This window comes from Martes martes (assembly GCF_963455335.1).
Source record: "Martes martes genome assembly, chromosome: 10".
NCBI lineage: Eukaryota > Metazoa > Chordata > Mammalia > Carnivora > Mustelidae > Martes > Martes martes.
In genome coordinates this window covers 9,512,152-9,534,081 of record NC_137898.1, presented here as the reverse complement: position 1 = coordinate 9,534,081, position 21,930 = coordinate 9,512,152, and the positions used below count along the sequence as shown (strand labels likewise).

Below are 21,930 nucleotides of genomic sequence, written 5' to 3'. Positions count from 1 at the left end.
AAAAGTTATTTGAGCATCCCTACCAGCCAGTGTTCTGGGCACTGGGGACAGGGCAGTGGACAAGACCGACCAGGCCCCTTGCCAATCTTGCTCTGATTGGTGATTGCGGGTGCTTGGGGGAACTGAGGAACAAGGTGGGGTCAGGACGCCACCTGGCTCAGGGGACCAAGTCCAGTATGTGGACTTTGCTATTGCTGCTGTCATTGCATTTGTCATACAACTTGAGGGCACAGAGCTGTCTTCCCTGCCAAGGCTGAGGGCAGCTCTGGGCTTACTTCCCTGGCTTCCCATGTCCCACAGGCAGGAAGAGCCAAACGGGCCTTTGAGGCCACCTCATTCCCCTCCCAGTGTGCAGACAGGAAAAGTGAGGCCCAGAGCAGGGAAGAGTCTAGGCTAAGATCATTATGAGGCCCAGACAAGCCCTATCCAAGCCACCCCCACCAGTCAGTGTCCCTCCCTGTCTGTCTACTAGGACCCAAACCCACTTGCTGCAGCCCAGTGCCCGGCCATGACCGTCACCTACTCAAGCCAAGTGGCTAATGCTCGCTTAGGCTCCTTCTCCCGCCTGCTTCTGTGCTGGCGAGGCAGCATCTACAAGCTGCTCTATGGCGAGTTCCTCATCTTCCTGCTCAGCTACTACGCCATCCGTTTCATTTACAGGTGCAGAGGGACAGGCTGGGGCCGGGACCCGGGAGGGCCGAGGCCCAGGAGGGCCACAGTGGGTCTTGGGACAACCAGCCAGCCAGTCAGTGGGCTAATGTACCAGAGACCTTTAAGGCTGACCTGAGCTCCTGGCCAAGCCTGGGTAGGGGGTAAGGGGATTGGGGGCTGAGGGTTGGGGTCCGGAGAGGATGTAAAAGGAGGCAGCCTGTGAGGCAGCTCTGTGCAGGCTGGGAGTGTCTTTCCTCCAACCCAGGGAGAGGCTTCTGGAACCCAGGCCTTAGCTGGTCCCAACCAACCAGCCTATTTTCCTGAGTCCCACAAGCTCACAGACCCAAACTGTATCCCCCCCATAAAAATGTTTACTTAAATAAAATAGAGGACAGATATGATCACAGAATATATGAAAGCATTTTGAATGGAAAAAGCATTAATGACTGAAATGGACTGAAAAACTATCAAATACAGAAAATTCCTAATTTCATAATTACAATACCAGTAACAAAGCACATTGGTTTTCTTTGGTTGGTGCACGGGCACCAACATATGTTGATTTTTTAAAAAATAGACTTTATTTTTTAGAGTTTTAAGTTGATAGCAGAATTGGGCAGAAGGTAGAGAGTGTCCATATATCCCCTCAAGCACACACAGTCGCCCCCACTACCAACATGCCACAGCCAAGTGGCACATTTGTCATACTAGATGAACCCACACGGACACTCCATCATCACCCAAAGCCCACAGTTTACACTAGTGTCCACTCTTGTTGGTGTACATTCTGTGGGTTTGGACAAATGACGTTTATCTACCATGACAGTGTCATACAGAGTAGGTTCATGGTCCTAAAAACCCTCTGTGCTCACCTACTCATTCATCTCACCTCACCGTGTTTTTTTAAAGACCAAACCCTCTTTGTCTGAACCTGCTTTCAAGCTATCCTTTGGATCCCTTAAAAGGGTCAGTGGTGCCTAAAAGTGACTCCTTCAGCAGGACCTTCCTTCCTATAGACCACAGAAAACCTCCTGAGGGCGCCTCTTCCAGCCATGGAGCTGAGGTCTCCTTGGGGTTTGGGACACCCGAGGAGTGGGACCTGGCTCAGGCCAGAGGAGGGACCCCAGGCAGGGCCAGTGAAAGGGACCGGGAAGTGGTGGGGTAGCAAAGAGGCAGCCGCACTCCTACCCTTGGCCTGGCTGGAGCCAGTACCGGTCTCAGCCATGTCTTCCCAGGGTCTACACATCCCACACCACCCCCTCTGCCCCGCTCCAGGATGGCCCTCACGGAGGAACAGCAGGTGATGTTTGAGAAGCTGACCCTGTATTGCGACAGCTACATCCAGCTCATCCCCATTTCTTTCGTGCTGGGTGAGCTCCCCCTCTGGCGTGTCGGGATCCCAGGGGCTGCTCCAGGCTCCACACAGCTGGACTACGAGGAACTAGCTGGGGGAAGGCCAGTGGCGCTTCAGTGCCTCTCGGCTGTTCGGGGAAATGAGGAGACTGCAGCCTGACGGACTTAAGTTAGACATTAGGAAGGACGTCAGCTCGCAAGACTCCAGCTTCTGAGGGCAGCGCTGACATAGTCCCTGGAGCCTCTGAGCAGGAGGGAAGGGGCGGGAATCTGGCAGGTTCCTGGGAGAGGCAGGGGGCCCCTAGGAGAGAGAACTGAAGGCTCCTGCGCCTTCATGCGGGGCTCCGATGGTCTTCCCCTCCTGAGCGTCTTTCAGGAGGTTCGGGGCTGGGCCCGCTCCCATCAGAAAGATGGAGAAACCGAGGCATCGCCCTCGCTTGGCTCTGGCCGCAGCCTGGGCCCTCGCCCCCCGCCCCCTCCCCCGCCTCTCCTGCCCAGGCTTCTACGTGACGCTGGTCGTGACCCGCTGGTGGAACCAGTACGAGAACCTGCCGTGGCCCGACCGCCTTATGAACCTGGTGTCAGGCTTGGTGGAGGGCAAGGACGAGCAAGGGCGGCTGCTGCGGCGCACGCTCATCCGCTACGCCAACCTGGGCAACGTGCTCATCCTGCGCAGCGTCAGCGCCGCGGTCTATAAGCGCTTTCCCAGCTCCCAGCACCTGGTGAAAGCAGGTGGGTGGGCCCCGGGGCGGGGACAGGGGCGGGGCCAGAGCAGGTGGGTGGAGCCAGAGGCCTCCGGACCGAAGATTGGGTGGGGCCAGGAGCGGGGTGGGGTCGAGACCTCGTCTAATTGGGCGGGGCGGAGTCGGGCGCGTGAAGATGGATGGGAGCAGGGCCGGGAACCGCCTGTGAGGATGGGGTCCGAGATAGGGTTAAGGACCCTTGAGGGATGAGGGAAGAGTGGGGACTGAGGGCCGGGGGCGGGGCGTTGGGAACTGGCGAGAAAGGACCCGTCCGCCTCCCTCGGCCCTTTCCTGCCCCGTTCCGCGGTTTTCAGTCTGCATTTCTGTGACTTCCGTCCCTGACCTGCTCCTGACCTGGTCCTGATTAATAAGACAGACCCTTCTCACGTACTCAGGCCAGAACAGCACGTAGTGGGCACTCAGTAATTATTTGTTGAAAGAAGATGGCAAAGGAGCTCCGTGGTCGCAATGAACTCGGGCCGAAATCCTGGGCCTCGGCAAGGCCTGGCCACCCCCGCCCGCCGTCTGATCTGCGGCTTCTCCCACCCACTGCCTTCCTCACTCCACCCCGCAGGCTTTATGACCCCCGCGGAACGCAAGCACTTGGAAAAGCTGAGCTTGCCGCACAACACGTTCTGGGTGCCCTGGGTGTGGTTTGCCAACCTGTCGATGAAGGCGTGGATCGCAGGTCGAATCCGGGACCCCGTCCTGCTCCAGAGCCTGCTGGACGTGAGCTCACCACGCTGATGGGGCTGATGCGGACTGGGGGTGGTTGTAGCCCAGGTGGAACAGTTTCCTTCAAAGACGAGGCTTGAGGCTCTTTCTAGAACCTGCCTTGGGATTGTAGGACTTTGACCAACAAGGATTCCACAACCCACGGTAGCCTCTCTCCCCACTTCCCCTCCCACTTCGTCTCTAAAGTGAGCCTCTTCTCAGTGGCTCCTTTTTGATAGATGTGGAGGCTGAGGCACAGAGAGGTTGAGTGGCCCATGACCACATAGCCAGGACTGGACCGTAAGTGCCGGCCCCTGGCCCCTGGGGAAGAGCTGGGGTTCAGCCTGGGAGAGCAAATGGCAGTCAGAACCCCAACCCTCCCTCCTGCTCCCCAGGAAATGAACATCTTGCGTACTCAGTGTGGACACCTGTTCGCCTACGACTGGATCAGTATCCCGCTGGTGTACACGCAGGTGAGGACTAGGCCAGTGAAGCTGTCCCTTAGGGAAACAGGGACTGGGAGGACTCAGGAAACAGCTTGTGATTGAGAAGGGCTCACTTAGGGGCTAAGAGGCTCATCCTGGGAGTTAGGTCTGGACTTTGCAGCTTCTGACAACCTTCTGACAAGTCCAGACTCCTGCCCAGTGGAGGGAATGTGATTATCCCCATTTTAAAGTGATCGCAGAGACCCAAAGTCACAGGACTGTGTGAATCAGAGCGAGGCCTCGTCCTCCCTGGCTGGGGAGCTTCCTGACCCCAGGTCCCTAGCCAGCCTGTTTCTGTTGCCACCTGCCCCCCTCCAACCCCGACCCACCCAGGTGGTGACCGTGGCTGTGTACAGCTTCTTCCTGGCTTGCCTGATTGGGCGGCAGTTCCTGAACCCAGCCAAGGCCTACCCTGGCCACGAGCTGGACCTTGTCGTACCCGTCTTCACATGCCTGCAGTTCTTCTTCTACGCCGGCTGGCTGAAGGTGAGAGTCTGCGACAAGAGAGAGATGTGGCTGTGGTCGTGGCTGGAAGGGTCATGGCCGGCCAGGAAAGGAGAGTTTCAAATGTGGAAAGTCGGGTGCTGGGCCTCCACCACAGCCCTCTGGTCTACTCCTTCCCTGTGTCTTTACATATGAGGACCCTGAGACCCAGAGAGGAGTGGGACCTGCTTGAGGCCAGTGTCTGATCCCAGGGCTTCACCTAAGGCCTTGAACTTAGCAGGCTGGACAGACACAGGGAAAGCTCACTTGTCAAACCATGCGCTATGTCCCCTCGAGAGAACATTCCCCAGATGTTTGTCCGGAACAAGGGAAATGCACAGAATAAGAACAGCAGTGGCAGGCCCTGCTGGCGAGGGAGCCCCTTACTGTGCCCGGCGATGAGGCTCTGGTTCCAAATTTGTCCCCTCCGCTTAGTAAAACAGAAGTCCTGATGCTGACTACTCCTGCCCCCACCCTTCCAAGGCAGATTAACACCACCTCTTCTCCCTCAAGATATCCATCTGTGATGGGGGTGGTGGCGGGAGGTGGGGGGGGGCTCCCATCCCTGCCCCAAGTGGCTTTTCCAAGTATTCCTCCCACTACATCCAGGGCTCCTTCTAACAGAAGTTCTGAAGAACACAGTTTTCTCCGCATCTCTATTTTTCCTCTGTTTCTCCCACACTCTGTCTCTTCCTTTTTTCCTTTACTTTTTGGTAGTGGTGGTGATGGTAGGTGGCCCCCTCCCTCCCTCTCATCCACACTTCACTTGTGTGTGAAACACACACACACACACACACACACACACACACACAGATATTCCCTCCCTATCCGCACCCTCATCCCTGTAGTCATCTTTGGTTTCTAAAGCACAAACCAGATCACACCATTTTTCTGCTTGAAATTCCCTACTGGCTTACAGAATGTCCCTTGAACCCTCAGTGCAGCCCCTCACTGCCGTGGAGATTTGTGCGGGGGCCTAATGCAGAGATTTATGGAGCTCCAGGGAAGATACAGGGAGAGGAGGGACGGGGGTGACTCTACTGAGTGACAGGCTCAAGGACAGCTCTGGGTGTTGAGGGAGCAGCGGGCACAGGAGAGGGGCTTGGGCTTGATGACCTGAAGGGAGGGGGGCTGTGTGCGGGGGCCTATGAGTGTCGGTGGCTGGAGCCCTCACATACTGGCTTTGAAGATGGTGGTCAGGCAGGAGGGGCATCGTGGCGGGGTGTGTGGAAAGGGCAAGAGCCGAAGTTTAAGGGCGCGGAGCAAGGCTGCAGGGAGTCTGCCTGAGGACTTCCAGAGCCCCCTCCCCTCTCTCCAAGGTGGCAGAGCAGCTCATCAACCCATTTGGAGAGGATGATGATGACTTTGAGACCAACTGGATTGTCGACAGGAGCTTGCAGGTTTTCGGGGAGAGAGGGAGCCTGTCCTGTGGACCTTCCCTGAACTGAACCCAAGGAGGGGCCCCACGGTTCTGTACGGAGCCCTCCTGGTGAATTGCTCTCCCCCCACCAGCCAACCATTCACTCACAGGGTTCTCACCCCAGCTTTTGAGGCTGCATATAGACATCAATCTGTCCCTTTCACTAGTGAGGAAACTGAGGCCCAGAGAGAGGGAAGTGACCTTTCCAGGTCATCCAGGAAGACCACGGTCCTGCTTGGGCTGACCTTGCTTTTTGGGCTTCTCCTTCTGTGCCTGGTAACCAGGTGTCCCTGTTGGCTGTGGATGAGATGCACCAGGACCTGCCCCCGATGGAGCGGGATATGTACTGGAATGAACCAGAACCACAACCCCCCTACACAGCTGCTTCTGCCCAGTCTCGTCGAGCCTCCTTTTTAGGCTCCACCTTCAACATCAGGTGAGCAGTGCCAGGGAACCACGTTGGTGGGTAGGAAAGCCCACGCACAAGAACTTGGAAAAGCTCTAGTTAATATGTATTGGATGCATGCTGAGTGCTGGGAACTCCGCTAAGCTCTTTATATAAACTATTTTTTTTCTTCCCAATAACCCTGGTTTGGTATCTCGAGTTTTCAGATGATTAAGTCCAAGTTCAGAGAGGTTAAATAGGTTGCCTAGCCCAAGGTCACATAGTTAGCAAGTGGCGCACTGGGACCAGGTATGTCTGCTTCTACCTCCACACCTGCAATCCTTACCTTGTACTGCTTAGTAACTCCTGGGATGGGTGTGGGGCAAGCATGTACCAGCAAGAGGCTGATTCATCACAGGTACCTTCTGGGTAGTCTCTGTGCTACAGTACTGGCCTTGGGTCACCCACAGCAGCCGAACTTTCCTGCACCTGGGTCCCGTTTCTCTGATTCGGTCTGATTCCCTTGCGAGCCGCAGCTGGGCCACATGGGCCTGACGGGCCCTCCCAGACTGTCCTCTCTCTATGATAGGACAGTGAAGAGGACTTTGGAGAGTCCTCTGTGTGTCAGGGTCCTTACCATCCAGGTTTTCTTCCACAGTATTAAGCACTGTTATCTTTTAAAAACCAAATACCCTACTAAGCCATAATTTAAATTAGCTAGAGTCCCTCGTGGGTGTGAGGAAGGTTCGAAAAGGTGATCAAAGGAAGGATGGAGGCTTGCTTAGGTCAGAAACATTTCTGGAAGTTGCTTTTGAATTCCATATGACCTATGCTCATATGGCCATATGACCTGTGGCTGAGGGTTGGGTGGGGAACAGAGGATACTAATACATAGACCTTGTCTCCAAGGAACACACAATTTAGTGAGGAGGCTCATATCCAAGGCCCAGACGCTGGACACGAGGTACACGGTACTAGGTGCCTGGGAGAGACAGGACATAGAAGAGAGAGCCTTTGGCCTGGGAGGGGGGCCTCCAGCTGGACCTGGAGCTGGGCCTTGAAGCATGGGGAGAATGTGGACACCGGCGACAGGCCGCGTTCTGGGGTAGTGGGCTTTCTCCTGCAGAGTAAAGGCTTTGGGCTCCCAGGAGGCCACACTTCTCTTTGTGGATGCTGTTCCCCAGCCTACCCAGAGTCACTCCTGGGCCTGATCTCACCCACCACACGCAGGGACCGGTAGTTCAGGTTGCTTGGAGGAAGGGATGTCGGAGAAGAGGGAGATGAGGAGAGAGCCCTTCACGAGCCAGGCCACATGGGCACGTGGGCATGAGGGAGCTACAGAACAGTGAGGTGAGCGGGGCAGGGAAGGAGTAAGAGGGCAGTGCAGTACAGGACGGGTCAGGAGAGAGGTGAGTCCAGGCATTGTGACAAACACTGTGTGTTCTTGGCTTTGGGTCAAAAGGAGGGAAAAGGTAAAAAAGAAGTCGGGTCTGGCTTTGGTCCTTTGTGCCCTACTCAACCCCGAGTCTCACGCTTCTTTCCAGTCTGCATAAGGAGGACATGGAGTTTTGGTCAAACCCACAGGAAGAGGAGGAGGAGGGCACACACACTGGTATCATTGGCCGCTTCCTAGGGCTACAGTCCCACGACTACCATCCCCCCAGGACTAACTCAAAGACCAAACTACTGTGGCCCAAGAAAGAAGGCCTTCTCCATGAGGGCCAGCTCAAGAAACTCGGAGGTAGCAGGCAGAACTCTAGGGAGCAGGAAAACAGCAAGGCCTGGAGGATTAAGGAGGAGGATGCTTTCGAGACTGCAGCACTGTACGGGAGGTCAGGCTACCACAGTGCCCCACAGACACCCCTCAGCCACACACCTATGGTCTTCCCACCTGGACAGTCAGCACCCTCAAGCCTTCGCAGAGTCTCAGGTACAGACGGCGCTGTCAAAGACCAAAGCCTACAATCCCTGACTCCTGGGACAAAGACCAGTTTCGAACTACTTCCAGATAGTGCTGGGTCCTCAGCAGAGCCCCCAGAATCGGGTCACATGAAGAGGAAAACTGTCGAGTTTAACCTGACAGACGTGTCGGAGACCCCTGAACATCATTTCCAAGAATCACATTTGGACCAATCGACTAACCTACACACTATACTGAAAGGTCATGAAGATCCCTATTGGGCCTTGGAAAACAGGTCTGTCCTCTCTACCTTTAAGGGTCCCTTCACCTCCCCCCACCCCCATGGGTGGGAAGGCCCACCTGACCTTCCCTTGCTGTGATTGTAACCTTCTACCTTCCTGGGAGCCCTTTTTCCTATGGTTCCTTCACCACCAGAGCATGCTTACCAGCACTGGCTTGGGGCACACACCTGGCCACTTCCGCCACTTCAGCAAGAGCCCTAGGAAGTTTGAGAGCTTTTGACATCATTAGGGAAGAGCTCCCTGGGTCCTAGGTGAAGGGAAGGTGAGGCTGCATGGACAGGAAGTGTGGCTGGCGGTCAAGCCAGGCTGAAGCGCTCAGATGTTAGGCCTGGACCCAGCTCACTTTGAGTAGCAGATGCAAAACCGTGAGGCAGAGCGGGGGGTTCTGGGCTGTAGCCCAAGGACTCCACTCACTGCCCAGGGATTGCATATGAAGACTCCCCCATAACCTTAGTGATCCTCAAGTACTTCCAGAAAGTGTTACACCCCTGGAAACTGGCAGATGGTTAAGGTAAGCGTATCCAGATCCCTTGGGATACCTCACTGCTTTGGGGTACTTAAGACTTCTGAACTTTAATGTGCTTTGTGCCTCCTTGGGGTCAATCCACTGGGGTCACAAAACCGTTTCCCCACATTCCAGATCTCACCTTTAGATCCACTCTACCCACTACAGCTACTATGTGAGAACTGAACTTCCTGTTTTCTAGATTTCCAAGCACTTTTGTGGTTGAAGTAGTTACGAAAAACCTGAGAGAGCTACAGTCTTAGATCTAGCCAAACAAACTTCTACCCATCACTGCAGTTTGTCTGGGAAAGGATGTTAACGTAGTCATTAGCAAGGAGAGTTGGCTCTGCAGGTTCCGGACACTACTCTTTTTGTATCTTAGGGGTCCTAACCTTTTAACTCTCCGCTTAGCATTATCTTCCAGACTCACATTGTAAACTTTCTTCCATTCTCTCTAGGGATGAAGCACATTCTTAGCCTGTTTCCCAAGAGGGGACGCTTCACTGGCCTGGTCCTACCTGCACGTACACCAGCGGGACACTGATCCAGTCACAGCCATACAGCTGTCCACACTGAAGAATGTGTTCATAGGGCAGCCCGAATTAAACGGTTAGCTTAATGGGTAACAAAATCCAGTTTCAGGACTTAAGCCTTTAAATGCCTTTTGTACATAAAAATCATGAAAACCTGGAATGAACCACTGTACACAGAATCAGGAGTCCATAAGTCCTGTCTGAATTTAACACACCCAGCCTTGGTATCTTTTCCTAACTAAGGACTTTCCTCCCAGGCATTTCATGTTGGTCACTGTGATTCAACTTCCAGCACTTGAACAGATTTCTTCACAAGGACGATCTAGATACATTTCCAGCCCAGCCCAAGAACTCAAATGACAGTAACTGGGTACCAAATTACTTTATTTGAAGGAATGGTACAAATGAAAGAAGTTAAGTAGATGTTTTGGTACAACTTATAGAAAAGGTAAAGGTAACCCCAACATGCATGCACGGCCTCAGGGACCAGGTGGCTCTGGGAAGACAGCCTAAGGCTTAGCTCTCACTATCACTGTTTCCCAAGGTGTGCTTATCAAAGAGATACTCTGCCATGCCAGATTCGGGGGCCCCCATCTTGCGCAGGTTGGTTACGTGGTCACCCAATTCTTTGATGGATTTCACCTGCTCATTCAGGTAATGAGTCTCAATGAAGTCACACAACTAGAAAACAGAATAGAGAAGAAAGTTAATGGTTAAGTTTTCCCAGCCCCCAAGAGGCAAATGACTCCTTCCAGTCAGTCTCCAATTGCTAATACTCACATGGGGGTCATTTTTATCAGTGGCCAGTTTGTGCAGTTCCAGTAGTGACTGATTCACACTCTTTTCCAAGTGTAATGCACACTCCATTGCATTCAGCCCGTTCTCCCAATCATCACGGTCTGGTTTCTGAAAGAGAAGGTCACATCAATGCATTTGTAGCTTCTACCAATTAATCCACAAGTCAGCAAGCACCTAACATGTAACCTGTGCTTCAGCAGAAGGGACATCCAAGTTTCTCCAACAGTTTCCAACTTAACATCCTTGCCCATTACCATTCACCTCATTTAGCTGAAATGATAGGCCTAAAGAAAGCACAGAACCCGAAAGTGACCCCATTTTGTAAGGCCAACTGCTACCCTGATGATTTCTGACACCTGAGGACTGCTAGATAAATCACGAAGCAGGGTATTTCTAGGAGCTTTTGTTCACCTTGATATCCTGAAGGAAGATTCGGCCACCTCGTTGGTTCTGCAGCTTCATCAGTTTCTCAGCATGTTCCCTCTCCTCATGAGATTGGTGGAGAAAGTATTTGGCGAAGTTCTTCAAAGCCACATCATCGCGGTCAAAGTAGTAAGACTGAAAGGGGTTCATGAACATATTCTGTTAGGAACTCCCAAGAAAGGCACTCTGCCACCTAGCCTTTCTTTCTCAAAGCTCAGCAAGAAAGGGGGCCGCACTGAAGGAGACCAGACGGGGGTGGGGGATAGGGGGCGGCTGGCTGTGTTCCTGGATTGAACACAGCACTAAAATTAGTCTGACAGAAATAAAACTTGGGTCCTTGAAACTGTGCAAGTTTACTACAAGGAACCTTTACAGTATCATAGGGAATTGTCCCCAGCATGGAATTTCTTAAGGCTCTGTTATTAGTGCAACGTTCTTCTAGCCAGTGTCAAATTTGATTGGAGAGGGTGTGGGTGCTTTTTACCCTGCACAAATAGTGCCTTCACTCCCCACTCCCTGATTAATCCATATCAGAACAATACCTTGCTAGCTTAGAGCAGACCATGGGTTTCTAAAATTAACCCATTAGTCAAGGTGATAACTGTCGGCAATGCTAGTATCTACAAAAAAAAAAAATCGCCAGCAGAAAGCAAAAATTTGTTTCAGTTTTAGATACTTGCTCTATTCACCTGTTCCTGAAATGGAATGGCAGTCGAGGAAATCCAGGCCTGTTTTCAAACCCATCTAAAACTTGTCTATTCTCGGATAATTTGCACAATCATAAGAAAATTCTAAGTAAAACTCCCACCACCCCGCCTAAAAACAGGATTTTGGAAAACGGATCCCACTCATCAGTGCGTGGAAAAATTCTTTGCCCAGTAACCGTTGGTGTAGTTTATCCAAAAACCAAGGGTTCCATTAGCGGGCGACAACTCTCAGGGACAAAAAGGACCAAGTGCGTGCGTGCCCGGGCCAAAGGACAGATGACTAAGACAACTGTGTCCGCAGAAGAGATTTCCGCGCTTCAATTCAAGTGGGACTCAGAGATAAGCACAACAGACGGGTGGCAACGGCTGCTCGGAGAGTGGTCGGCCCACGAGAGATAAGCCACTTAGCACCAGCTCCCCACCCCCCTCAGCCACCTTGGTTGCTATTCGATACCATTTCCCAGCAGGCTCCGCCATACGGGGTGGGAGGGGGGGACGGGGGCTGGACCACTTCGCCCCCATTACCCAAGCAAACGGATGGCCCCGGATCACGTGATCGATGCAGGAGGGATGAAAACGCAAAAAACCACTTTCCTAACTGCAGGATTGTACAGGTTGCAACCGCTCCGACTCTGGGATGCCAGGAAACCAGGCTCTTTAAGTACAGAGCGATGCGGAAAGGCGGCCCTCGCCAGAGAGGGAGCCCTCCCACCGCACAGTGGGAAAGGGCGGGCTGGCCAGAATTTCTGCGCAAGTGCTGGGAGGCCTAGAACACCGTCCATTTTCCAGCAGGACGCGCGGAGGCGGGACAGCCCGCGCCTTGGCCACACCCCCGCCCCGCCCCGCCCCGCCCCGCCCCACCGCCCGGGGAGGCCGCCCCCGCCCGCGGGAGGGCGCTCACCATGGACAGGTAGACGTAGGAGGCGTAGAGCTCCAGGTTGATCTGGCGGTTGATGGCGGCCTCCGAGTCCTGGTGGTAGTTCTGGCGCACCTGCGAGGGGGACGCGGTCGTCATGGCGGCGGCTGAGGAGAGGCGGCGGCGGGCAGCGGCTGCGCGGCGCTGGAGCGGCGACGGGGGGCCTTGGAGCGGTCCGAGGGCGCTGTGAGGAGATGGCGGAGGGCTAGCTCTGAGCGGCCGGCCGGGGCGAGGGGACGAGCGCCGGGTTCCGTCCAAGCACTGTTGAAGCAGGAACCCGCGGCGACTCTCGGCGGAGATGTGGCGCAGTCGGCGGCGGCCCCTACTTATAGCGGGATCGGGCGTCAGGCTCGTCCGGCCAATCAAGCTGCCCGCCCGCCGTGCGGATCCCCGCCTTTTCCGGTGGGCGCGCGGCCCCGCCCCAGAGCCATGGGGGAGGGGCGGCCCCGCCGCGGGAGGCTTTGCGTGTCCCGCCGCGCGTGGGGCTCGGCGGGCGTCGTGTCGAGCCCTGACGTCAGCTGTGGGGCCGCAGGGAAGACGTGGGGACCAACGCGAAGCCCAGCCCCGAGGCCTGGGCCCAGGGCGTCCTGGGTCTCGGAACCGACGGAAAGTGCCCTTGGCCCTGGGGGCGTCGGGGCGAGTCTGAGCCCGCGGGCGGGCTCCCCGAGACTCTTGGCCAAGGGCATGTTAGGAATCCGAGCGGTAGGGCAGCAGTTACCGCACCCGAGGTGATTTCCTCGTCTTGTAAGTTACAAAGTGGAAACCTGGGCCCTACGAGGTCGTGTGAGTCAGAGGTGGAGCTGGAAAGGGTTCGCTTTCTCTTCCTCAAGGTCTAGCTGGGAGCAAAACGCGGGCGCACTCTTCCCCGCCCCTCCGATTCCCGCGACCCTGTCCGCCTTCGGCTGAAAGCAAATATGGCTCCTTGTGCCGCTTATACAACAAAGGCCGGGCGGGCGTGTTTCCCGGAGACACGAAGAGCGCCTTCCCGGAGGGAGCCGTGGGGGTGAGCCCCTGGGCTTCTGAGAAAATCGGGAGAGCGGGGGTTAGAAACGAAAGGAGAAGCCACTTGGATCTGGAGACGAAGTCATGAGGCCTTTCTGCAACGGCCGCCATTACCGGCCCCAGTCACGGGAGACTCAGCTGAGGGGCCTTGCAGGGAGCCCCCTCCAGGGGTTACCCTTGGAGAGAAGCTGATGGGGCTGAATGTGCCACAGGCCTCCCAGGCGCAAGAAATCCAGGAAGGGCAAGGCCACCGAGTCTGGCTTGCAACTGCGTCCCAGGCACGGAGTGGGCGTGAATTCGAGGGTGGCAGAATTGCAGCTAGGCCCCGGGCTCCTTTCTTCCAGTCCCCCCAGTCGGCTGGCTTCCAGGCTCCCTCATTACCAGGCCCTTCCACACAGGGGGGCGACCTATCCAAGACCTTTTCCCCGGTGTTCACACTCATGAAACTGGAAACTGAAATTCCCAACCTTAAAAAAGGAAGGAACGTTACTAAAATACTAAAAGAAGTTGCTGATGGAATAGTGGTGATTTCTCTTTCTTGGGTCTTACTGTATCATTTCAAAATGAACATATGTTGCTCTTAGGAAAAAAAAATGAGTGGGGCTAGAGCTACAAAAAAATAAGCAGAAGGCTGCTGGGAGAGTGTAGAGAAGGGGTACCTTAGTCTGGGATAGAACATCAGGAAGGCTTCCCTAGGACAGTGACAGTTGAGCCAAGCTTGAAGAAAAAGCTGGAAGGAAGGTAGAGTGGAGGAGGGAGACAGGGAGGGGAATTCCAAGCAGAGAGAACAGCATGTGCAAAGGTGTAAAGGCGTGGAAATGCATGGCCTGTCCAAGGTACCTTTAAGAAAAAGTGTTGGCCTGGCGAATGCCGGAAAGATGGTACAGGATACAGGATTGTGCACCATAAAAAGGGTTTACATTTGATTCTGGGGAGCCTGGAGACACTAAGGGATTTCTAACCAGGGAGATACCACATTTGTTTCATTTTTAGAAATCATGCACTCCTAAGGTGAGAGTACAGAGTCATCCAATGCAGAGCTCTTCTATATAACCGTAAACACCAGTTAGAAAACATAATGAAAGAAAAGTATTTTTAATTTACACTGGCAACAAAAGCTTCAAACACCTAAGAATGAAGTGAACAAGAAATAGATGAATATGAGAACTATAAATGTTTGCTGCTAGACAGAAAAGACTTGCATAAAGGAAGAAATGCCAGGTTTCTAGATAGCCAACCTCAGTTTTGTAAAGATGTCAGTTTTGTAACGATGTCAAAGAAACCTTTACATTTCAATGCGATTTCTATAAAACTTCATGGTGTTTTTTGGAACTTGACAAAATGATCCTGAATTTTTTTTTGGAAGAGTGTGTGTGTGGAATAGCTGACAAGCATCTGGGGGAGAAAAGGTTATGAGGGTAGATCTACCTTCCCTGAAATTAAAAAAAAGTAGCATAAAGTACTCTAGGCAGTTGGTACCAGCACGGGAAGTGTTAACAATCCTACCCACAAACTTAGGGGAACTTGGATGCTAAAGTGACTTTTTGAATTTGAGGAGAAAAAGTGGGTTCAACACGATGTTGAAACAATTGATAGTCATGTGGGCAAAAAATTGACTCACTGAATTTCAAAACATGTTCCAGACAGTTTAAAGATTCAAGCCTTAAAAAAACAAAGCAAAACACCTATGAATTTACTAGAAGAATGTGTAGAGGATTATCTTTTAGAATTCTGGGGTAGGGAGTGTTCTTTTGAGGTTGTCAAAAGGCTTGAGGCATAATTAGGCGGTTGGCAGATTTGACTACTTACAAAAAATGAAAAGTTGGATGACCAGGAGGTTCAGCGACACAGAAGATGGGTGAGAGACTGTGGGCCACACAGGAGCCTGAGTGGTGGCTGGCCACCCTGGGATGATGGCAGAGGACGACCAACTGTAGGATTGTGCCAAAGAAAAAAGCCAGAGTCTTCAGAAGAGAAAGAATCTGCCAAATAAGAGAAATCAATGGCATTACAATTTCTGAAAGAGTTCCAAATCATAACAAGTTTGCAGAACCGAATGTTACCAGACCACCTTGGTGATTGGCTGCACTTGATTACGGGAAGGAGGTTAATTTAGAACAGAATCGGCCTGTTGGCAAGAGGAAAATAGAGAATCCAGAATTTCTGGTATTGAAGTTAGAACTGTTTGTCTTTTTCAACTGGCAAAAAATAAAATCGAATAATACTTTGAGTAACAAAGGCTGATTACCGTGACTCCTCAAGACAATGACCAAATGAAGGATATGGCTGTCACACAGTTTGTGAAAATGAATTAAATTGTTCCTAGTAAGTCCTTTCAGTTGGACAAAGAGCTTAGACAAAAGAACAGGGGGTATGGTCTTACAAAAACTTGATAAGCCCAAGATACATGTAGTTAAATCTTTGAGGGAAGCATACCTAGAAGAAAAATTGTAAGTATAACTATGGGAATATGGAGCAGACTTGAATGAAGTCGGTAAAAAGCCAACAAAATTGTTTTCTTTGCAAAAATGCATGATTTTTTCAAAATGAATTACAGCAAAATGCACAGAATCTTAGATGAGTTTTGACCCTTGAATACAGCTGAAATAAGATACAGAACATTTCCATTATCCTAGAAAGTTCTTTGGTATCCCTTTTTAGGAGGTTTCGCCCGTACCCCCACCCAAGACAACCACTCTTCTGATATTTTTCGCTATTGATTAACTTTGCGTGTTCTAGAATTTCATATAAATGGAATCCTACAGCAACAAGCTATAGGACCATAAAGCAAGTTAAAATACAAATGACAAACAGAGTTGGTATTTGTAGCTCCGTAAGTAGTGAAGATGCGTAACTACGCTAGATAATATTTATTTCTATGGGTAATTATATATTCTATACACACAGGTCAGTCTTTGATTGTCCTTCCTGCTACCAGATACCATAAGCTCCCAGAGGGCAGGCGTGTTTCCATGTTCATCATCTTGCGCTTTCTGCATTTTGCAAGATGCTTGTTACTGGGGCTCCGTATTTGCTGCACCAACAGATGGCTTCAGGATTGAATGTGGAAAATGGATTACAGTCAGGCCACAGGCTGGGTACCTGTTGGGAGGCAGCAGCCCTGGTTCTCCATAGCAGAGACAGCACAGACAGGATGCAGCGGCAGATGGGGTAACATGAAGGATGGAAGTGAGGGGTGGGAGGTGGGCGAGAGAGCCCCCGGGTTTCTGGCCTGGGAACTGGATAGCTTCTGCCATTCACTGAGAAATGCAGGACGAAATGCAGGTTGGGGGCGGGGGGGGGGGCGCGGGGAAGGCAAGCTTGCTTTTGCACCAGATGTGCTGAGTTTCAGAGCCTCCAGAACATCCAGGTGGACAGAGCCTGCGGGGAGCTGGGCCCATCCGAAGGTGGTCAGTTGCAGAAAGTCGGTTTCATGAATCATTATTGGCTCCGTGCTTGGATAGAACATACACAGGGGCAGTGACCCTCAAGGCAACACTGAAGGACAGCTCTGGCTATAGTCGGCTGTTGGAGGAGGCTGACTGGGGAGAATGAAAGAGAAAACTTGTGCTGGGATGTGTGTGTGTGTGTGTGTGTGTGTGTATCTGTTTGCTTGGGCCATTCCCCACTTTCTGGGGACCGCTGGGTGTTAGAACTGCCATTTCCAAGCTTCTAGATTCTTCCAAAGCTGTGACCTGCTCTTTGGACCTTTGCTGACCAGTATTTGGCCTCCTTCCTCTCCAGCCCCAGCTCCTCGTGACTTCGAGGAGGCGGGGAGTTTGGCTGGCCTCCCGGGAAAGCCATCTCCTGGCGCTGGGAGCAGCGAGGGAGGGACGGCAGGCCAGAGAAGAGCCAGGCTAGGTGTTGTTTGTTGTTGTTTTTTTTTTCTTTCTGGAGGACACTGGCTCTTAGAGCTGGAGGGGGAAGAGGCAGGGTAGGGGTGGGGGGGAGGTTGTGGTAGGCAGCCACCATGACTCAGCACTCTTCTGGTCTGGAGGGTTTTGAGCTTAGACTCCGAAAGTGCTTTGTCATCGAGGGGCGGGAAAGACTGCAAGTCTTGGAGGGCTGTGGCTTCACTGTGAAGGGCGAGTGGGCCAGCACCCCCATTTCCTAATGTGGCTGGCTGCCTAGGTTAGACTGAGAACAAGGGGGTCCGGATCACCCAGCCAGGCCTCACATCACATTTTTGCTGGAAGGGGGCGAGTGGTCATCACTTCTACCTGTTTCTTCCTCAGTGTCTTCCCGCCTCACGGTGAGGTCTCTCCCTCCCAGGGACTGTTACCCCAAGGTTACAATCTAGGATTCCACAGCTGGAAAATCATAGACACTTGCAGCGCTAAGGCTTGGAAATGAGTTTCCATGTCACTGTGTTTTACAAATAGAGAGGTGAGAGACCCGTAGAAGGCCAGGCTGGCCCAAGGCCATAGTCACGGGCAGAGACGCAGGCTGAAAATGTTGAACAAGGCGCCGGCTGGAATACAGCATGGTTGTTATAAACAACGACAAAGTCGTTGCTAGAACGAGGATATCAAATGATGTTATGTGAAAAAGCAGAGCTTGAAATAAGTTCGTGCAAAGCCGAGGACAGTGAAGACACAGCCCAGGGCTGGAAACATCAAAGGTCTGGGAGAGGCTGCGTTGATGCTTTAACTGAACAGCTCATGTTCTAAGTGTCTGGGATTCGCCCTGAGGTTTGGGAACGTGAAGCATGCAGGAAGTTAGAGTTCAGAAATTTCTAAACTGGAAAAAACCGACCCTGAAACAGAGTCAGGTCCATCTTTGGATGATACAGCCGTGATTCAGAGAACCTGTCCTTAAGCCGCTTTTTGAAAACCCAGGAGGCAATGTAGACTCAAAGGTAGGGACTCGGGAACCCTCCTTCCCAGGAGATTAAGGTCAAGAGCCTTGACCCGGGATATTGAGGATGATTGACAGCGGAAAGCCCCCATGTTTGAAGCAACACCGGCCCTCCCATCTCTGTGGGAGTTCCGGCTGGGAGAGCCCAACACGCTACTCCTCTCATCCCTCGGGCCCTGGCTGTTGTTTGCTTGTCTGCTTTCCCACTGGACTTTGAGCTCTGTGTTACACGGTGTCCCCAGACCCCAGCACAACCCAGGGGCCCTTCCAGTTCTAGCAGCTTGCAGCCCTGGAGCTTTCTTCTGGAATCATCATGCCCAGTGGATAGCTGGCCTCTGACTTTGGACTAGAGGCCCTTGGAGGTCAAGGATCTGGCCTTCAGTGATGTCTTTCCACATGATCCCCTGGGTATCTGCCCCCAATCTAGGCACTTTGGAGAGGTCACCTGGCCTTTCTGAAATTTACTGCTTGTATTTATTGACAGTATCTGGAGCCAGCCCTCCTACATACCACCCTGACTGTCCCTTCCCTCCCTTGGGATCCCCTTATCACCACAACTCATGTTGCACCTGATGACCCGGTACCCAGCTGCATGGGTGACCCTGTTACCCGGTCCTGGTCCAGCCATGCATACCCCCGCCAAGCCAGGAGAGGCCCTGCTGAGCAGAGGTAGGAGGGGAGCAACACCAGCAGCCTCAGAAAGAGGCACAGAGAAGGGGGAGGCCCTTGCTTTGGTAGGAGCCAAGAAGCCTCGTGGAAATGGACACCTGCGTTGGCCTTGGCATTGGCCTTGGCCTTTCATGGTGTCCACATTTTGCTGACCCCTGGAGGAGGCTGTCTTGCAGTGACCGTTAGGAGTTGAGGCCTCAGTCTTGGGGGGGGTGCTGCTCCCAGAGTCCGAGGCTCCATATTTCCTGCTGTGATCCCACCTGTGGCCTCGCCCTGTCTCTTGTCTGCCCTTCCCAGCTTTATGACAGGTGCAGGGAAGCCCCCCTCTCCTCCCCTTACCTCTCCAAGGGCTCTCTGCTGCCCTAGGGGTAAAACTGTGACCCTTCCACCTAAAACTAATACAACAACTATACTTCAATTAAAAAAAAAAAAGAAACAGGAGACTCTTCTGTGTGGCCCGAGGCCCTCCCACTGCCTGACACTCTGCTCTGGGAAGTCCTCTCTAGCCTTTCCCCACAGCCCCATGGCAGTGCCCTCACACCTGGAGGACTTGGCATTTCTGCCTGAAAAACAATCCAGTGTCCAGAAGCCAGCTCACATACGCTCTAAGAGTCTTCCCTCACTCTTAGTGCTTCCCTCACTCTATAGTGCTCCCCATGGGCCTGAAGACCTCTGCCCCAGACTTGTGCCCTCCGGTGGCTGAACGTTCCCCCAGGACCATGCTGCATGGCAACGACCGGCTCTGTCCCTGCCTCTCGCACCTGAAGGGGAGCCCCTGCGCTGTTCCTCCTGGTGATGCTTCTCCCTTGCCCACCCTGGTACCCAGCAAAGCGCCAGGCTCGCAGACCCCCAAGCACCGGCTGCTGGAGGTCACGAGGGGCCCAGATAGACAGGCAGAAGGATCAGTTCTCTCTGCTAAAAAAATGTGCTTGTGCTTCCTGGAAATGGATCTAGAGCATTCTCGGTGTTGTCATCCTGTGACCAGAACATGCTAGAGAGCTTACAGAGACTAAGTGGACACTTTTGTAGCTGAAAGGGCAACACCTCAGAGGAGGAGGAAGGGGAGGTGGCCTGGCTGGAAGCAGAGATGCATAGGGCAGGTCAGGGACCATCAGGGCTGCTCGCCAAAGGTAGCACAGCTGGTTAGAGGCAGGGCTGGGGCTGGAACCCGGAGTCCAACTGTGGGATGGTTTTCCAAATCTGGGGCCCTGATGCATCCCTTGAAATTCTGAACATCAGTCCGTGACCCTTAGTCCCAGGGCGTGGAGGAAGAAGATCCATGAAATTGCAGTGGTCTGGGGCCTGAGATACCCCTGGAGGGGGAGAACCGCTCCCACCGCCCCAGATCCCAGGCAAAGGCGAGGCAGCCCCCGCCTGCGACCAGCTTCAAGGCTTCCACATCGACAGTTGGCGCTTTCAAGGGAGTTCCCATGATTTCGCCAGCAGCAAACTGGTGATTTTCAAAATCGACAGTTTGTTTAATACCTGGAGTCTGTTTGCTTGGTGGGAGTTTGTGGTTGTTTTTTTTTTAAGTAGGCAACACCCCTAGCATGGTGTCCAACACATGCTCTGAACTCACAACCCTGAGATCAAGACCCGAGCTGAGATCAAGAGTCAGACGCTCAACCCACTGAGCCACCCTGGTGCCCCGGGGTGTTTGTGATTCCTTAGAAGGCACGAGTGGGGATCCTGTGGCAGGGGTCAGGCCGTGGACTTGGTCTTGAGTTCTCCCCTGAGCTTGGCGATAGTGGCTTCCAGGCATAGGAGACGTGAAGCCTGGAGACCCTTGGCTATTCAGCGGAATCCCTGAGCAGGGCAGCTGGGTCCAGACCTACTCCTGAGACCTGAGGGTACTTCTAGAGCATACTATTAGTAGGGAACAAGGCTGGGTCCTCATATCTATAATGCTCCCCATGGGCCTGAAGACCTCTGCTTAGCACTGGTGGATATACCGGGATTGGGATTTGTGGGTAATGTCTCCTTCAAAGGCTCATCACTCCTTATTCCAACGTATGATGTGAGCATCAGGCTAGCTTTCCTAAAAGAGCCTCTGGGTGCCTGGAGCTAAAGCTGACCACTCATTAGGGCACATAAAATGCCCCCCTTCCCAATCTGGGCAATCCTCCATCCTCCCCAGGTCCCTGAGCCCACCCTTAGCTTTCTCAGTGGAGGACTTGCCCACCTTTGTGACAGAGCTTGTGAGCTCTGGGTCAGGTGCTTAGAAGTCAGACCCAGGAGAGCCCTCCCAAAGGAAGGCAGCTCACCTGCCCTTTTTCCTTCCCTACGTCTTTGGTTCTAACTACATAGCTGATATTTCAATGCCCTGTCAAACACCCCTGCCTTTTATAGTTCTCTGGAATAATTGGTTGGAATTAAGTATCTAATTTGCTTCCTACCTGCCTACCGGTCTTACTGTTCTTTCCATCCTGTGGGTGCCAGTGGCAGGAATCCAGATTCTCTGCTTTTCTCTGGAATTGGTGATTCTTCCAAGATTCACACCTACTTCCTGACATTCACCACCCCCCCCTTCTGGATAGACTATATCCAGATTCTCCTCTGGGGAGCCATTTCTTCCTTTCCTGCTCCTGCTTCCGTGCTGTGATTAGAAAGGCCTCTAGCCCCAGATTCAGGAGTAGACGTGTTTTCTGGAAATTGCAATACATTTTCCAGCCAGTTTGCCTTACCATCTTCTCAATGGGAACAGATTCCTTCACGGGTCGCAGAGTTTTCACGCCCGGCATGTGTGCCCTTGAGACTATCTCATCTAATACTTTCATTCAGTCACTCAGCTCACAAAGCTCTGTTGGTAACTGGTCAGGACACATTCCAAGCACCTTGGGTTTCTAATGAGGAGTCAGACAGAAGGAAGCGAGAGTTGGAATCAAACCAATGAGGAAGTCTGTCGAGGGGCCATCCACGTTCCTCACCCCTCACCCGGCTCTCCCTTGTCTTTCTGAGCGACATCCACCTTCGAGGGCCAAGGCCACCAGCAGCCGCTCCTGCGTGCCGGGCACAGTGGCCTGACAGGTGGTGGAGTGGGCTGGAGCTGCGTGAGGTCTCCCTCCCTCCTGTTGTCGCTCCTGC

General features: G+C 52.9%; 2 protein-coding genes across 2 annotated transcripts; one reads left to right on the top strand and one right to left on the bottom strand.

The window, feature by feature from the left end:
* Positions 1-508: 508 nt before the first annotated feature.
* BEST1 (bestrophin 1) lies at positions 509-8,514 on the top strand (the record flags this gene model as incomplete). The annotated part of the gene is made up of 9 exons (XM_080817887.1): positions 509-660; positions 1,927-2,021; positions 2,503-2,736; positions 3,322-3,476; positions 3,857-3,934; positions 4,280-4,432; positions 5,749-5,829; positions 6,134-6,285; positions 7,779-8,514. 9 exons carry the CDS (start codon positions 509-511, stop codon positions 8,512-8,514), a joined length of 1,836 nt encoding a protein of 611 aa, XP_080674013.1.
* A 1,327-nt stretch (positions 8,515-9,841) lies between these two features.
* Positions 9,842-13,831, bottom strand: FTH1 (ferritin heavy chain 1). The gene is made up of 4 exons (XM_080816097.1): positions 12,304-13,831; positions 10,684-10,830; positions 10,255-10,380; positions 9,842-10,155 (listed from the first exon to the last, which is right to left on the bottom strand). The coding sequence occupies exons 1-4, from the start codon at positions 12,415-12,417 to the stop codon at positions 9,991-9,993; spliced, it is 552 nt and encodes a 183-aa protein (XP_080672223.1). The 5' UTR covers positions 12,418-13,831; the 3' UTR covers positions 9,842-9,990.
* Positions 13,832-21,930: the final 8,099 nt, after the last annotated feature.

What these genes read in the sequence shown, in the direction of transcription:
- FTH1 (XM_080816097.1), bottom strand. Translation starts at nt 12,417, where the DNA reads ATGACGACCGCGTCCCCCTCGCAGGTGCGCCAGAACTACCACCAGGAC. An exon ending in CCTACGTCTACCTGTCCATG is followed by an intron (nt 10,831 to 12,303) that starts GTGAGCGCCCTC and finishes AACCCCTTTCAG; the next exon opens with TCTTACTACTTTGACCGCGA. An exon ending in CTGATAAAAATGACCCCCAT is followed by an intron (nt 10,156 to 10,254) that starts GTGAGTATTAGC and finishes TCTGTTTTCTAG; the next exon opens with TTGTGTGACTTCATTGAGAC.